Source organism: Convolutriloba macropyga, chromosome 1 (assembly GCF_964194025.1).
Source record: "Convolutriloba macropyga chromosome 1, txConMacr16.3, whole genome shotgun sequence".
NCBI lineage: Eukaryota > Metazoa > Xenacoelomorpha > Acoela > Convolutidae > Convolutriloba > Convolutriloba macropyga.
In genome coordinates, this window is record NC_134468.1 from 50,279,173 (window position 1) to 50,297,219 (window position 18,047).

Here is an 18,047-nt window from a genome sequence, read left to right on the forward strand (position 1 = left end):
TATTTTTTATCTTAAGCAGTTAGCTCTGTTAATCGTCAAAAAGATGAACAAAAAATTAGGTTTATTTAAATTTTAGGCAAACATCCATTCAAGAATCAAGCAGTATTTAAGGCTCAAGAGCTGTTAATTGTACTACCCAGGTTTATGTCCCGACCCAAATTGAGCTATGATCAGACTATGCAGACTGAAATGACCTCTGATCAGACTTTCCAGACCGAAGTTACCTCTGATCAGACCATCCAGACCAAAATGATCTCTGATCAGACTTTCCAGACCAAAATGTCCTCTGATCAGACCGAACCCAGACCACTGTGCAAACTATAGTGCGCTTATGATCAGACCCAAATTCAGACCATTGTCCAGACTATAAACAGACTATGATCAGACCATCTTCAGACCATGGTCCAGACTCAATTACAGACCATTGCCCAGACCTTAATCAGAATTTGATCAGACTCAAGTGCGCTCAAAATAGTCTGATCAGAGAAAGATTTTAATTATAAACAAATCTCTTAATTTTGCTATAATATATTCATTTCATAAAAACTGGTGTTTGCAGTATTAAAATCATCTCACGAAAAGCCAATTCCGAAAATAATGCTATTGAAAACGAAACCTAACTGTTGAGAAATAAATTTATTTATCATACCCCTTAGTTCATATTTCTGACTCAATGGATGAACTTAGACAGCTTTCCACAAGAAACGTCGTGGTCTTCAGTTAAGCAAAATTTCTTCTTGAGAGGACCGGCATTTGCTATCAGCTGGACTCCTTGTTTTTGATCAGAGTCATCGGACTTTTGATGAGTGTCTGATGATCGGAACGCTGCTTTATTGTTGCCTCTTGGCAGAGCCAGCATCCCTCAATAAAAAAACAAAAAATTGAAAAAATAATGCACTCGAAATCAGACCTTCCAGACCGAATTGACCTCTGATCAGACCAAACCCAGACCATGGTCCAGACTATGAGGACTGTGATAAGACCTTCCAGACCGTATTGACCTCTGATCAGACCGAACCCAGACCATGGTCCAGACTATAAAGACAATGATCAGACCGTCCAGACCAAATTGACCTCTGATCAGACCGAAATCAGACCATGGTCCAGACTATTGTGCGCTCGAACCGTTTTCCAGACCCTGTAATTTCGGTCTGGGAACACAGGGGTGTGCGTTCGATTGGGTCTGATCATAGCTCAATTTGGGTCTGGACCAAAACCTGGGTAGTAATCTAACAAAGTATGTGTTTTTGATGTCTGTAAGATAAGGGAATCATTCAAAGTTTATTTTTGTTTGATTTTCCACAACAATTAATGTTAAACATATATAGAATGCAGCCAATTCAAAGTTTGACTGATTAACTTACAAATAAAAAGTGATATTACACACCTAAGGAAAGTGTATAGCCAGATTAAATTGAGCAACTAAAAATTATTCCAATAAAAAATGGTCCAGGATAATTAACATCTGTTGCGTTTGAAATAAAATTCGGAGATGTTTTTGCTAATTTTTCCCCAAACTTTTACCCGTAAAAGATCAACGATTACTGTTGAATGTGTTTTATGCTATTTGAGCATAACTATTGTTGTTTCCCATATGTTAGCAGTATCTTCAAGTTCCTAAGTGTAACTGACTAAAAGGACAAAAATTGATCAGCTTTTCAAGGGCATTTAAATATTATTTCTTTTGCCTATCACCAGAAGCTATCGATCGTTAAGAGTTGACTTAAACATAAAAACAGAGCCATAATAGTTTAAAGATCTTTTCATTCACCAATTAAATAAATAGGTTTTTCTTCTGAGCTTTTTCTCTAATCAAAGGACATGTGTGATCAAAATTTAAACCCTGGCCAGACTTACCTGTTGAAAAGATGAAAATGGTGCCTATCAAACTACTAAAATTGGCAAAAAAAAGTGAATGAATCTCATAATTTGCAAAAAATCTGGAGCTAATTAAGATTTCTAAAAACAGAAAACAATTGATTTTTTTTTGTATGACAGGTTCCTAAACAATGTCGCGGCACGTTCCTGCAAATTTTGTCTTCATTATAGTATGCAAAAACCATCATCAAAGAAATATAGTAACGTTTGCTGAACATTGGACTCTGACGACTTACAAGAGATAAATTGAACAATAATTCTGGTTCTCCTGTATCTTTTGGGCACTAGAGAAAAACTTCGCCTGCAAACTTAAACGTATACTATTATTATAAGTTATTTGCAAAAATGCATTGAATTCAAAAACGAAAAACAAATTAAAATCATCAGATTAATTTTTACGTCCAGCAGCATGACTTGGAATTTTCACCTCGATATGATCATAAAGAAAGGATTTCAGAAATTGAATCAACTAAGGAGAGTAATACCACGCACCACAAACGAAATTGTCAAATGCACATTGGTGAAAACATATGTGTTTTCCGCGGTCTTTTATGCGTCAATTGTCTGGAACCCAGGACCTCAGTATCTTCAACGCTCGGAAAGACTGTAAAGATCATGTTTAAAATGGATAACTTGCCGTTCAATTTTAGGTGACAATGATTACGTTGAGAGCATAATTCGAAATTGCCTATTGTCGGTCAGTAATTGTCTAATGGTTACGTGACTCTGCTTGGAGTCCTTGAGTAGTTCTGGCGTTTATCGAGAACCGCGAAGTGGTTGGATATATTTAGTCAGAATTTCGAGGAATTGACTTTTGCAGAGTAACGTAACCATGCTTAAACCACGAAACGCACACGTTTTAAAATGACAAAACTCAACGGAAGTCCTCTTCTGGTTAAGTAGCAACTTCTGGTTTTTTGACTTCTGGCACTGCAGACTTTCGGAATTTTAAAATGTGCACGTGAGTGTTTTAACTGGTTCTTAACGGCCTAATTCTGCTTAACATGATTTTACTGGGCTTAACTTCTATGAATGCCTCTGACCACTGGTCAATAACTTTTGGTTGTGCAAAAACCAGATAAAGTAAAAAGTTTTTTTGAAGCCAAAAAAACTTTTCGGAAACGTTCTGAAGATAATTACTTTAACAGAGTAGCCCAATTCAAAATTTTTTTGTCTCTACTAAACGGTTTTGCTGACTATTCAGCCCACATAAATCCATGTTAGTTTCGAAGAGAAGTGAAAAATTTTTTGGAAGAGGAAGCAGTGAAAAGATTAAAAAATAAAAATTACCCTTCAGGATGGAAAGTTTTCGAGAAATTTTAATCATTGAAACTTGATTTTCCTCTAATCTGGGGACTACCAAGTTGGTTGTAACTATTTTTGGGTGAATTCATTATTATTATTTTTATTATTTTTTTATACAATTTCTATCCTCATACCTAAGTAAAAATTCTCCGTAATTACCTTTTGTTGTTGAAATGAAAAACAAATACTGGATTTTCCAAAATTCTGAATGCCATTTTACAAAGTTCTTTCAAAAAATGATTATACTGTTATTTCAATTGAAAAGCTAAAGGAGTTGTCTGATTATGACATCTGACGTGCGTGGTTATTGTATTAATCCTCTAAAATATTGTTCTCCATAAGTGGCATTACCCAGTTTTTAGGAAAAAAATTTGAAATCCTTCAAATCTTTTCTAGGTGTCACTTAAATTAGTTCTTCACTTAACTTCAATCTTCCAATATGCACGTACAAAATGCAATTGAGTCCAACAATCAGTGGAAATCCGTAATCCAAAAAGTATGCTTGCTCAATTTAGCATGGCTTTACCTGTCCAAGTTTCAAAATTGAGCCAAATTAATACTGAGCATTTATAGCATTCGTAATAGAGAAGCTATGTCTAGTCAACAGGGATTAAAGGAACCCCAAAACAATTCAACATAAAGCTGGCTAAGTTACCAATTGGACGAACAAAATAAATGTTCTGCACCCAAAATGAGTGACAAACAAAACACTAAATGTATCGCTATCTAGGTAAACGTAATCAGTTGATAGAGAGTCCTGTACAAAGAATGTGGGGCTGTTTGCAACTCTATCCTTTCTAGATAGACCATTCTTATCAAGAAGTCGGCTTCAAACTTATTAGAAGCAAGGTATCCCAATAAAGTTGGGATTCCTAATTTACCAAGCCGAAGACATAATCATATATATTTCTTTTATGTTTGGCCATGATTGTATTTAAGATTTATTGCATCAATTTTCATCAAAAGCAGTCAAGTATTTGGAGAGCATTGTAATAAACGGGTCATAAAAAGGGTTTTGGAACTCCCCGGAATTACTAACGAAGTTACCACACCATGTCCCGTGTCATTTACAAACAATCTGAAACTAATTTTCGTCATATTTTGCTGCGCCTACTAAGATTACCTTGAAATGACAAATAGCTAAGTTTAGAGACTTTTGAAACTGCAAACAAAGCATAAACCCTTACTAACAATTCTTCCGAAAAAACTAGGTCCCATATGTGGCAAAACATTATAGAGACATAGCTGGCTGGATATACAGAAATGACTGTTGAAAGATCTGGCCGCAGCAGTTATTTTTACTAATAATTGGATCGGCTAACAGTTTTCCCGAAAGATTAATAAAATGAAGATTTTCATCAAACGGGTTAAAATGATTTTCCCCAATTTTAATGTCGGAAACGGTGATTACCAGTTGTTGAATAACGAGAAAAATCAATTGTTAATAGCAAATTATTGAAGAAAAATCACAGATAAACAAAAAGTTTTATAATACGAGAAAACTAAACAGAAACTGTAAAAAAAATTTAACAAGAGTACTGAAGAGTTTAATTTTATTATACCTTGGAGGGCCCGCAGTATCCACAATAATATATCCCTATTTGTTTGATTTGGATAAATTTTTCTACTTTGAGGTGACTTAAAAACAAAAAATTTGATAATTGGGCAGGTAATCTTGATATCCGCTAAAGCGAACAGTTGATTTTACTTCAATTTTACGCGGAAACTTCAAATAAATTTTGAATAGCATGTAGAATTTTGCTCTTGCGGAATCAAAATAAGTAACAAAAACAAAATTATTTTGAAAATTTTTTTATCGGGAAAAAATGAGACAAAATCAACAGATACTTTTTCGGGTTCAAATTGCTTTAATAAAATGTGGGTAAAGTGTGGCGGTCTTTAGCAGTGATTTAGTGAGAAAATATCATCAGATATTGAGAGATTTTGTTCAAAAAGTTTACTTCGTTGCTTTTATTTTCTTTGCCAAAGCGTTTAGACCCAATTGTTCTTGAGAGTGATTTTCCATAAAACGAATTCAAGAAAAAAAAAACGTTGGTCACCAGAAAGTTGGTTTTTAGAGGTTTGTTGAAATCTGACCACCAAAGCGTTTGGCAGGAAATAGTGGAAAGTGCGGCGAAACTCGGGGACCCTGAGAGCTGTTATTTGTTTGTTGTTTAATACCCTATCAAGGGTCTTTCTAGCTCTAAAATTGACCGAACTTGGAAAATAGTTTATCACCAAAAAACCGCTGTCAAATTGTCAATAAGTGCTTCGCTTCACTTCGTTCAATAGGAGATATTACTCTAAGTATTAGTTTTGCTCACTATTGTTTCGACCAAAAGTTTTTTTTTAAATCTTCACTCATTGGGTGAGACATCATCAACAATCAAATATCTACCGGCTTCACACCTCATGGCAGCAACACATCCTGCAAAAGATGAATCGCTTTTTGTAGCAGAGATACGCGCAAACTGATAGTTGTTTTCAGTTGGTACTTGCGGTCTGTCTTCTGTCGTAAACAACATGATAGCAGTCTTCATTTCCCATAATCAACAACTGTAAAATAATATTATAGCTGCTTAATTTTACAACACCACGCCACATTTAAATAGCTTTTAGATAAGAGAAACGATTTTTGATTTTTTTCAAACAGATCCGTAAAGTTCCTTTTTGCGAATCTTTTGAAAGAAAAAAAAGCCTTGCATTTAAAAAACAATTGTTATGGGCAACCATTTGTTTCCAACTATATTTGCTTGCATGAAAAAGCCGTTTTTTTAAAAGTCATTCAATCTCAATTTAAGTTTTGCTTAATATTTGGTTTTCTGTTCCAATGGGTTCTGAAGTTTAGAGTATAAAAACTTTGCTTGGATATAAAAAGTTGCTGTGGGCAAGTGAACTACGTTTTATGTTTTTTTCTCCAAAGTGGTTTGAAACCACTTTGGAAGTTTTCACATTTTTTAAATCAATGAATTGATTAGGTTTGCTCGCTAGTGAAAGATGAGTTAGTTCATCGCTTAGCTTGACCGCTTTTCTGAAAATTTTTATGACCATAAGTGATGCCTGTTAGAAGGTTGAGTGAGAACAGCCTATTGTAATAATATGTGCATAAGATAAACCTACCTAGCTTGACAAGAAGCTCTACTTGTTCAACGTATACTTGGCTAGAGAAATGAAGCCTTGAGGAACAAGAAAGAATGTGAGAACGGGTTATAAGAGATGCCCAAATTCGAGAGCTTAAGACCAGTTGGTATAAATGAGTAGCAGACAAGGCTTGCAAGTAGGAGATGCTGGTTCGAATCCAGTACTGGTCCACTTTCACAGTAGTTGCACCTGCATAGACCCCCTAACAATGCGACATAATAAAATGGCCAAGAAGCGGAAATGGCTAAATTAAAAAAACGACTGATCTGTAAACGACTCAATTTTGATCCTTGACCATTGACGTTACTCAAGGTTTGAAGACCGGTAGTCATATTTCGTAACGTCTGTTTTACTTCATCTTGATGAATCTGCGAATCTAATGTGCGAATAGTGCCACCCGGGCTGAGGTCCCAGACCGAAAGTCGATATGTCCAGACCGAAATGAACGCTCGAAGGAGCGTCGTGCGTTCAAAATTACACTGTCTCAAATTACACAAGGACGCAACAAAACTTTGTTGTTGAAACACACGAATTTGATTTGGAGCACACGATGGTCTGGACAAGAACGCACGAAAGTCTGGACATATACGCTTTTGGTCTGGGATGGTCTGGACATATTCGACTTCGAACGCACGAAGAACGCACTAAAAGTTGCGAACGCACGGTAGTCTGGACATAGGCACTTTCCGTCTGGGACGGTCTGGACATAGGCATTTTCCCTCTGGGATGGTCTGGACACATCGACTTTCGGTCTGGCACCTCAACCTTGGCAATCTGAATTAACTCCAAAGTATTTTAATTTTTCCTCCAATTTTGTATGAGTTTTTTCTTCTATAAAATAACTTTGTCTTCAATGTTAATGGCTTTTGTTGTTTTGCAAAGACTAATGATTATGTTTTGGTTTCATTTTGTTTAAATCAATTGAGTTTCATTCCTAATTTGACTTTTTTTCCTGGTTTTTAAGTTTTCTTTGAATGGTATAAGCAAAATAAACGTTACTTGAGACGAAAAACAAAACAATCGCATTCAGGAATTTTATACTAATCAACAAACTCAATATTTAATCAGTGTACGAAAAAATTTCTCGCTATGCTATGATTAACCTCAATGTGCGACTTATCATCACAACACTTACAGGGGACATTGTTTCAAAGACATGATGTGTGGACCATTTTTTATTCATTCGGATGATGAATTATGAGACGTGAAATTGATTTTGTCAGTCAAGCAACATACAAAGCTTGACTATGATCAGAGTTAATACAGAGCAAATATTATACGCTAAAAAATGCAATGAAAAGTCCTGAATTTACTCTGTTTCAGTACTGAAATACACTTGTTGATATCTACGGGATTCTGTATCGGACTCTGTCATATTTATATTATGGTTATGTTATGCATATTTTCAAATTTATTGTGATGTTTCAATAACTCGAATCTGTGATTTTTGCCAACAAAGGAAACAATATGCTTGTGTATTAAGCCAGCAGAAAAGATTATAATTGAATCTCGAGGAAAGTTCTTTCCTTCGAAACTTTGGTGCCAGCGTCGTTTAGTCTTAATGTGACTGAAGAAGACTGAAATTTTATTAATATTTGTTCAGAGTCAAAATTTCCAATTTAGATGAGGAAAAATTAATTAAATTGTCCTATGTTTGACCTTAAAGGAAAACCCAATTACATGAGGCAAACTTTATTTACAATAAATGCCTTCTATCTCATACGAAAAAGGTTTATGAAAAATTCTTTAATAAATAAAATTAGGAATTTTTTCACTTTCAATTTGACAATAAAGTATGGTAAAAACACTTGCACATGAATAAAGACTTTTCGGAGATTGTTAACTGTTGCAGCTGTACTTTGGTTTTAAGTTTTAAAATGTTTTGTCTTTAATGACTGAAGTCATTACTTCGGTTTTAAAAAGTGAAAAAGTAGAACACACAAAATTCCCAAAGATGAAATGAGGTTGTGGACGTTGAACCCAATAAGTTGTTGGTGTTTGTGTTTCGTCATTTTTGTATAGTTGTAATGTTTTTTTTAATGTTTTGTTGAATGAAAATTTTTGATTGTTGCTCACTTAACTCACCAATTTACTAAGCCCCCCAATTATTTTATACGAGATCTATATTAATTTAAGTTCCAATAACTACTGTTTTGCATCAGCAGGGAGATACTTGCAAACCCCCACCAAACATGCAGCTGGCATAAAAAAGTTTTAAATAGCCACTTAAAGCTGGAGCAACTGGGTGGAGGGTTTAAATTAAAAGACTAGGTTAGTGGTGGAAGAGCGAATCGTTGGTTCTGTGAAGCTGTTCGTGATTTATACCGTTAGAACAGAAAAAGCTCAGGGCAAGAATTAACACCGTAGATAAAAAACTGACCAAAATAACGCATCAAAAGTCTTGCAATAACAAACAACTGACTTAAACAAATTTGGATTTGGGTTACAATTAGGTCCTGTGACATATTCAATAGTGTAACGCATAAGCGAAAAGTTCAACAGTTTTAAAAAGTTTTAAGACGCAAAAGCTTGCTTGTTTGTTTTGATTAAACATTTAGTACATGAAGTTATAACATCTTGATTGTTCACAATGCATGAAATCAATTCAAATAAAAATTTTAAATCCTTCCCAGGTCTAAAGTGATTAATGCATTGATAAAACAAAACAACGCACAGTTAGATCGACAACTATTTCGGTAAGAGGTTAGTTAGCGCTCCAGACAGCATTTCCATGGGCCATTTCATTAAATTATTGTTCGAAAAAACTTCGGTGTGAAGCAAAAAAAATAACGCTTTTGTGGCCCGGCGAGAAGAGGTTGGAACATAAAAGCGAGCTTATCTTCAACATTATCAAGGCAAAAAGCATCAATTATTGCATCCAACATCAACTCAACTGCAACCTAACTGGCAAGCTGCACTTTTGTCTGAGCCGATTGTTGGCTCAGATCAATAACAGATACGTTTTCCAAAACAAAAAAGTTGCCTAAAAAGAACATAATCGTATTTAATTTAGTAAAAGTTCTAACGAAAATTAATTTCCTCGACCAATTTTGTTGTTTTTCACGCATTTTGCAATAGCTTAGAGGCAATTTGGAATACTCGAGTTTGATGGGCTGATCCTATTGATTAGGCTTGCATGCTTAAGAATGAAGCAATACCTTTCTCGCTGGTTTAATCTACGTAACATTTTTTTTACTATTGTAGCATCCTCCGTCCAAGAGGAAGATATTGGGAGAACCGCATTAGGCCTAAAACACGAATGAACGGGTCGGAACCGTACAGAAGTTCTTCAATCCGAGAAGTGGGATGGATAGTAACCGTTACGGTTGTTTTCTTCAACTATCACAACTAAGACGCAGGTCTTCAGGTGTTGCTCGTCAAGCATCTGTCTTTTAAATGTACGGTTCAGAGCAGGCATATACAGCTTGAGTCAACGCAACCGCCTTGCATTGGCATAGGACTGAGGGCCAGCTTACGATAATTGGTTTCGCCATCCCCAACGATTGACGGAACGTTGCTTGGTTACCAAATAGAAAATGAATAAGTATTACTGTGCTTAGGCTGCCTGAGTCGGCGCTTACGGGTCATAGCAAGAGAGAATTCAGTGTGTAATCAAACCGACAAAATGTTGTGTCCAAAACCTCATCCCTGATTCGACGTGTAGCGAGTATGACATGAAGTACTTTCTTAAGACAACAAACGAACTTCCTCTAGATATCACTTTGGTGAAGCGCAATGGGCGAATTAAACATCCACTTAAGGCTTTGATGCGCAAGTTGAGTGGCACTGTTTATCGTATTTCATTTTCCGACGCTCTCACGGAGCTCTTTTTGCTGAAATGTTTACCATTATCTAAGCAACTTTAGAAAAACCAATAATTTTAAAACCACTTTACAATTGTTCAGATACGTTGCTTGCATTCAAAAATATGTTTTTACAGAAATCAATGCAGTAAGCGCTTTATTGGCGCGCTTTTGTTTTGTCTATTATGTTGAAAATTTATTGTAGTCTTTGAAACTGAAGACATTGTTTATAATTGAAGACATTACTGACATTGAAGACATTAAATGTAAATTGACCGCTTTACAATATATTGCTTCTGTGAAGTTTCAAAGGGGAACACAAATCGTTCTTTCTGATCAGTACCAAAGTTACTATTTTCTGTTTCGACAGCTGCAGGTTAAATAAAAGCCTTTAAGAGTCCAAAGTACTACGTTTCTGATAAGTAACGCAGCTATCTGCTTCTAAAATTCCTCATTCATAGTTATACGATCCATTTCATGCTAAACGCGTTAGTTGAATAGATGATAGTGGTTGTTGAATAAACCAACAATATTTGTCTAAAAAAGTTTTTACGTTTTGCAAAAACAAAACGAGATGAAGGCCGTCCAAAATAAACATCTGTTAGAAGTTTCAGAGAGAACAAGCTAATGTAAATCGTGCATAAGATAAGCTTGACATAACTTGACAAGAAATTCTACTTGTTCGACATATACTTGGCTAGAGAAAATTCGAGGGCTTAGGACAGTTGGTGTAAATGGGTAGCACACTAGACTTGCAAGTAAGAGACGCTGGTTCGCATCCAGTACTGGTCCATTTTCTCGGTAGTTAGGGTTGGTAATCACGAAAAATATTTAAATTTGGAAGAAAACGAAACAGAAGCATAGGCAAAAGAATAAACCTAAAATGAAACAAAAGTCACAACTTTTAGAGATGTTTTCTGCTTTTAGAAACGCAAATCATTTTGGCCCATTAGTCCTTTAAAATGTTCAAATCTGGGTCCATAATACTTAACTTATCAAATATACAATAATTATCGAAGAGTTTTTGGACAAATTGTTCTCAAGGAGACTACATTTTTCATGCACCGCAAACTTTTTATATAAGAACTCCTTTTATTCGAAAAAGCAATTTTTTTGTCTATCGTAATTCGCAAAAACGTAAACAAATTAAACTTAAGGGGCATTCAGGTGAGAAAAAGAGTATTTTTGATGTATTTTTATCATTTTTTTGTTAATGGGCAATTACACTTTTGCAATTCTTTAGTTTTCGCACTAAATTCAAAACTGAGTTATGATGTTAATGATGTTTGTTTTCTAGAACTCATCAAAATGAAGATAAACATTATATGTGGACGCACATTACGAGCTTTGTTGTTGTCTTTAGAAAATTCTTAGTTAGGCGTTTCTAGTTGTTTTTTTATAACTAGGCGGCACAAATTTGTTTCAGAGAAATTCAATCATTTCTTGATTTCACATAGAAATTTTTTAAGTACGTAGTTTGAAATGCGCTTGATTGGATCTAATCATCAATATTATATCTGCACGCGAAGTGAAACTTTTATATTTAACCAAAACCTCGCTTTCTCTATAGATTTCAGTGAAATTTGAATGTTTTACTGTCAAAAAAAGAATAATTTTAAGTTTTTCAGAAGTGCAAAAGAATCTTTATATGCCAATGTTCAATGGAACGTTTTAACTTTACTTAATTAATGGTCAAGATTTAATTCACTGATAGGCTATTCAATATTCGGGCTATTTAGGTTATGTAGTAACTTATCAAATAGCAATTCAAGTTTATTTCTTAATCGGATATATTCTTACCTAAGAGCAGTTGAATGGATGCAGCATTGTCATTGAGACAGGCCAGTAATAACGGAGTAACTCCAGGCGCGAATATCTCAGACACTGCGGGCTCATTTGGTGAGATGCCCGATTCGAGAAGCACCTTTGCAATCGAGTCTTTCCCGTTCTCGACTGCTGCGTGTAAACTATCCACCACTGATATTCGAGAGTCGGTTATAAGTAACTTGCACAACTCCTCGTGACCATTTTTAATTGTGTGCTGAAGAGGCGTGAACCCTCGCGGGTCTGCAAAATCCAGAACTAGTGACTTGTCCTCCAACATTCCGGATACCGTGACTAAGTCTCCCTTCTGGCACGCGTCCAGAAATTTCTGTTGGATATCTCTGCTGTCATTTTTTCCAGGACTATCCAACTGATCTCCATCGGCTTTTTCAGGAGTTGATTTGATGCTGATGGTTTCCATAGATACCCTGGGTACCTGGAACCCTGTGTCCAGATGTCGCCGGAGCCATGCCTCTTCATCTTCAGCCAAGGATTCAAAGTCAGGAGGTAGTTTGTAGTAAAGACAATTGGTTAAATTCGTAATAGACATTTTAGAAGTAATAACAGGAATATTGAAATTGCAAAATAACAATTTATAATTGAATAATTCTAAGCTAATTTGATGTCAATTGTAAATATTGAGAGGAATTTACGCAAAATCCGCTCCAGATAATCTAGAATTGTCACAAATGCGCAAGTACACTGATAACACAGAGATTGTAAATAAAACGATATTGAGTTCAAATTTATGGGCTGGGAAAAGTTCCCAAAAAGGTCAAGGTGGGATTTTCATAATTACCCTTGATCAGTTGCGTTCCCTAAAACTTTTGCCCAGTTGTATTTCAAATAGAAATTTGCAATTATTTTTTCTCTTGACTAATCATTGAATAATCTGCTTTGAGATAGAGTGGAAGTCGCTAATTGGTAATTTGATAGAAATTTGTCCACAGACGTTGGAAAGTAAAAGGGAGAAAAGGGATAAAAGTTGGAGTTTGAATGTAACGGAAGTTTCCATCATCGCACGGATTGAGTGATTTATGAGTGAATAGGACTTGGGGGAGGGGGCGGGGGTGGGGGTGGGGAGTAAAATGATGGAGAGAGGGAGAGAGCGAAGTGAACAGAAGAAGCTGGCATCAAATTGGGGGACAAATTGTAAATTATGATGCGATGTTGTCCCACACAGCGCCTGAGTAAACATTACATCTAAATAACATTGTTGTGTTGTCAACAAGACTATTACAAATTTGACTCTTCAAATCTACTTGTAAACAGATAATGAGCAGTGTGTGTATGTAAGGTGTGAAATGTTTTCACATGTATGGATGATGAAATTAGAGATGAAAAAGTGGGGGTGATGAAAACATCTGCTGGGCAAACAACTGTGGGCTCAGCCAACGAAATCACAAAAGGGGAAACGGTAATAAGGGAAATTGCGAGGGCTAGTTAGAGCTAGCTAGTTATGATTTATTAACTTACCAGAACACAAAAACAACATAACTCAATAACACCAGCACCAACACTACAATACACCGCCAATCGTTCGCATTTCACATCACAAAATAAATGCATAAATGTGCGCAAATGTCTTCTAATCAGACAAAGCCAGCCAGCCAGCCAGCCAACCAAAATAAGAAACAAAGTTAGGATAGAGAAGAGCAGTTGAGCAAAAATAAACCAAAAGATGTCCCCCTAAACTGTTCACAGGGAAAAAGCTACCAGGAATTGTTGTTTCCCAGCGATTCCTCCTCTTAATCTTTTTCCTATAGCACCCACCCAATACGTATGTGATGTCACAGAAGTTATTTCTCCTTATTTATGCCCCCAATTTTTTCACTAACATTCTGACTTTTGCCGAGTGTTACAAAATGGCGGCGGTGGTGGCAGTGGTTGTAGTAACATGATTGCTTGAACCTCTTTTTTGAAAAGAGAGTATATAAAGAAAGGGCGACCTTCTTCAAAACACTTGAGTTAGAACAAGAGATAGTAATTGATACATTGAGTGCTGTTTCTTCTTTTTCATTCTTGTAATATCCACCGCGCTTTGGTTCCTTACTATGGTCCTTACTGAGGGGAGGGGGCTGGACTTCAGACAAAATTAAGCCTGTTTGCACGGACCCGTGGTGGTTGTGGTGGTGGAGGAGCGGGAGAAAGAAACAACAAAACAGGCTGGCTAATCACCCTTCCTGTGAACAAAAACAACTAATGTCCATGTATATAAGGTTCTTCTTTGAAATATCATCGTCTGAAAGGAGCATATGATTTTGGCATGTGGTTCTTGAAATTGATAATGACTTCAAAAAGTGTGTGTGTATAAGCATCCGTGAACCCCCCTTCTCTCTTGTGCTTCCTGTTGAATGAGATCTTGCTTCCATCTTATCAGGAAATTTGTAAAGGATTTTCTAACGCAATGTTTAATTCTCTAAATATGTCAAAAGAAATCCTATCTGAAGGTTCGTTCTCACCATTCAGTGATGGGAACAACTGGGAAATATTTACGGAAACTTTCACAAGATAAAAAGCAGAAAATGACAGACTTTTAGAAATGTTGCAGCAATATGTAGAAAAAACATGAAAAATCAGTTTATTTGAAGAAAAAGAAACGGTTTAACCAAGGAAAAACTAAAAAGGGCAAATTAAGTAACTGCCCCGCTTTTTACTTCAATAATTCAGTCTAATTTACCAAAAAAACCAGATTGCCAGAAACTGGCCCGCTCAAAGTCTATATTTGGTAATAGTCCCTCAAGAAAGAGAAACATGTAACTTATTTTTATTCTTGCACTGTTAGTGAGCTTGTTATATATTTCAGTTAGAATGATAACCAGCTACATAAATAGAGTAGAAAGAGCATACCTGCATTGATTATAAGGCACGGACTGTTAAATGCGCAGTAGCGCCTCTAAACACTGTTCACATGCTGGGACATTGTTCAGACTCTCAAGTATCTCTTTCTCGGAATTATTGATGAACGAATTAAAATAATGTGTATGTTTATCACACTTCTCTTTCAAATTCACTCCAAGCTATATAGGTCTTCAAAGTACATGCTCAATTCACCCGGCAATTACATCCCCCGACCCAAAAATTAGTGCAAAATTCCCCTCCAATAATCAAGACTCCTCTTTTGAACTTACAAACTTACAAAGATATTATGTCCATATTAAAAAAAATCAGATGGTATAGCGAAGTTCACAAATTCTATTCTAAGTTTGTCAGGGTTAGAAACCGCTGCTAACTATATGACGTCAAAATGGTTGTCCAAAATACAAGTTTGTAGCGCAACGGAACCGATTTTCCTCAAATGAAGTATATAATCCTGCATAAATTTTTTTACAGTGATCGATGTGAAATTTCTGAGTCTCATCAAATTGCAATTTTACTTGCAACAACGAAATAGGGCTATATCACGGGGAAAATTGGAACGTAATTTTCAAACAAAGTACATGGGAGCATACAGTGCGTTCATTGATTGTGATACAAATTTGGTGGTGCATCGTTGTGAATGTTGGTCATTCGTCTTAAAAACAAAACTTATAGAAAAAAAAAATCAAATTATTTTGAAAATATAAGGCACCGTGCCACAAAGTTCACGCATAAGCAGAACATCTCCATCTTTGACTGATTGATATCTTCTGCGAAGAGATAGAAAAATAATATTTCGCAAAATTGTTAAAATTGTTAACTGACTTTATACAAATTTTTGTTTCTCGCAAAACTCGGGAACTAGTATTGCAAGTATAAAAAAATTGATTTCATGATAGTTTTACGCTACGCATTGTTGTATTTATAAGACTTCAATTAAATACATTATCGATTTGACTCTATGAAAGACCGCAAATCGAATTGTAACAACCCAACTGTGGTAATAGCTAACTCCATATACTGCTAAAGATTTAGCGCTTAGAGGACTCAAACCTACTATCTCCAGAACCGCGATTAGGCATGCTACCGTTGCACCAAAGCTCTGCTGAATTATCAACTTTGATAGCTTGATATACCAAAAGCTGGGTTATTACACTTCTCTCTTCTCAAATGAGTCGGTTCCACACAACTCAAACGCCAACTCAACTAAGGGTACAGGCAACACAAGGTCAAAACCACTTATGTAAGCTCTACCAATTGTAACAAACCAACTGTGGTAAAAGCTAACTCCATATACTGCTTAAGATTTAGTGCTTAGAGGACTCGAACCTACTTTCTCCAGAACCGCGATCAGGCATGCTACCGTTGCACCAAAGCTCTGGAGAAGTAGCAATTTTGATAGCTTGATATACCACTAGCTTGGTTATTACAGAGTAATACACAAAAAAGTCAGAAAAAAGAGAAACTTGTTCTAATAGACAGCAGTAAATTACTATCGCTCTGCCTTCAAGGGTCAAAATTCTCATCAAACCAGAGTCTAGCTATGTGGAAACAGATTATACGCATTGGGAAGAAAGCAGGCTTTTCAAATTTTGCACCAAAGCTCTGCTGAATTATCAACTTTGATAGCTTGATATACCAAAAGCTGGGTTATTACACTTCTCTCTTCTCAAATGAGTCGGTTCCACACAACTCAAACGCCAACTCAACTAAGGGTACAGGCAACACAAGGTCAAAACCACTTATGTAAGCTCTACCAATTGTAACAAACCAACTGTGGTAAAAGCTAACTCCATATACTGCTTAAGATTTAGTGCTTAGAGGACTCGAACCTACTTTCTCCAGAACCGCGATCAGGCATGCTACCGTTGCACCAAAGCTCTGGAGAAGTAGCAATTTTGATAGCTTGATATACCACTAGCTTGGTTATTACAGAGTAATACACAAAAAAAGTCAGAAAAAAGAGAAACTTGTTCTAATAGACAGCAGTAAATTACTATCGCTCTGCCTTCAAGGGTCAAAATTCTCATCAAACCAGAGTATAGCTATGTGGAAACAGATTATACGCATTGGGAAGAAAGCAGGCTTTTCAAATTTTTTTTAATTACCCTTTTGTTGCCTGGCGGGAACTTTAATTGCTAACACAACTTAGATCCTTCTGGTTTGGCTTTATCGTTATAGCACTTCAAACCAGTCAGCAAAATTTTACACTGTGTTTTGTTGAGTCTATAGAGAATTGAAAATTTCGGCATTGAAAATGGTACAATCTTTTGTCTTTTTCATATATGAAAAGGACAAAAGATTGTAGCATTTTCAATACCGTAATTTAAAAAAATGTACTGGACAACAACAATTGTTAACAACAACCGAATCATAATTTCAAAAGCTAATGAATCCAATGTGTTTTTCTTTCTGTTTTTCAGATTAACACTGTCAATGTCTGCTCGGAACAAGAAACATTAAACACGATTGATAGCTTGCAGGTCAAACTAGTCAGCTATTCAATTTTCTTGAGAATCACTTTGTTTTCATCAATTGAAGTTGTTTCAACCACGATCTAAAAGGAGACCATTCGGAAAACGAATAACTTTTTTGGAAAAAGATTTAGTTGTCTTTCGCAAACCATACAACAACTTTACTTGTTTACAATTCATTTAACAATTGTAACAAAATCAGTGCATGCAGAAAAAGAAACGTTAAAACAATTCATATGCATAGTTTACAGGTCAACTGCCACTATTAGATTTTCTCCAGAACTACTTTGTTTTGATTAACTGAAATGGTTCCCCTGACGATTGAGTTTTTTGAAGAAAACTGAAATCAGATTTGACATTTTTTGACCTTATTTCTCACTAAATGTTCATTTTTTGCCAATTAAAACAGTGATTTTGTAGTCTATTTTACTTTCTGTCAAAATACGGAAAAAATCGCGGCAAATTTATTTAGCTCAAGAAAAAGTTTATACTCATCATGGTTTACAAAGTTTTGTTCGACATTATGAAGCTGGTTCGTTTACCAAATTTTTCATAAAAAATGGAATCCACAAAATGTAAAGAAAATGGATACGGGATGTTTTACATTACCTCTTCAAAATTGAGATGTAACTTTTTGGTTATATAATTTTTTGATTTTCAACCAACAAACTCCCAACCTTATTTGCTACATTACGAAGAAGCAACTTTTAGAAATATTTATCTGCTCCCACAGCAATTCGCTTGTGTTCAGTTATGTAGCGAA

The 18,047-nt window shown here is 35.7% G+C and overlaps 1 protein-coding gene across 8 annotated transcripts in view; it reads right to left on the bottom strand.

Moving 5' to 3' along the window:
• LOC142340085 (short transient receptor potential channel 4-like) overlaps nucleotides 1-18,047 on the bottom strand; it is a 63,848-nt gene that overhangs the window by 13,934 nt on the left and 31,867 nt on the right. For 3 of the 8 annotated variants that reach the window (XM_075390510.1, XM_075390544.1, XM_075390527.1), the window contains exon 2: nucleotides 11,928-13,154. In XM_075390510.1, the coding sequence (XP_075246625.1) occupies nucleotides 11,928-12,501 (574 nt within the window). In that variant the 5' untranslated portion in view covers nucleotides 12,502-13,154. Of the gene's footprint in view, nucleotides 1-11,927; nucleotides 13,316-13,427; nucleotides 13,646-14,066; nucleotides 14,359-14,801; nucleotides 14,978-18,047 lie in introns of those variants that run through there. The other 5 variants (XM_075390518.1, XM_075390563.1, XM_075390536.1 and 2 more) reach the window with 5 other exon arrangements.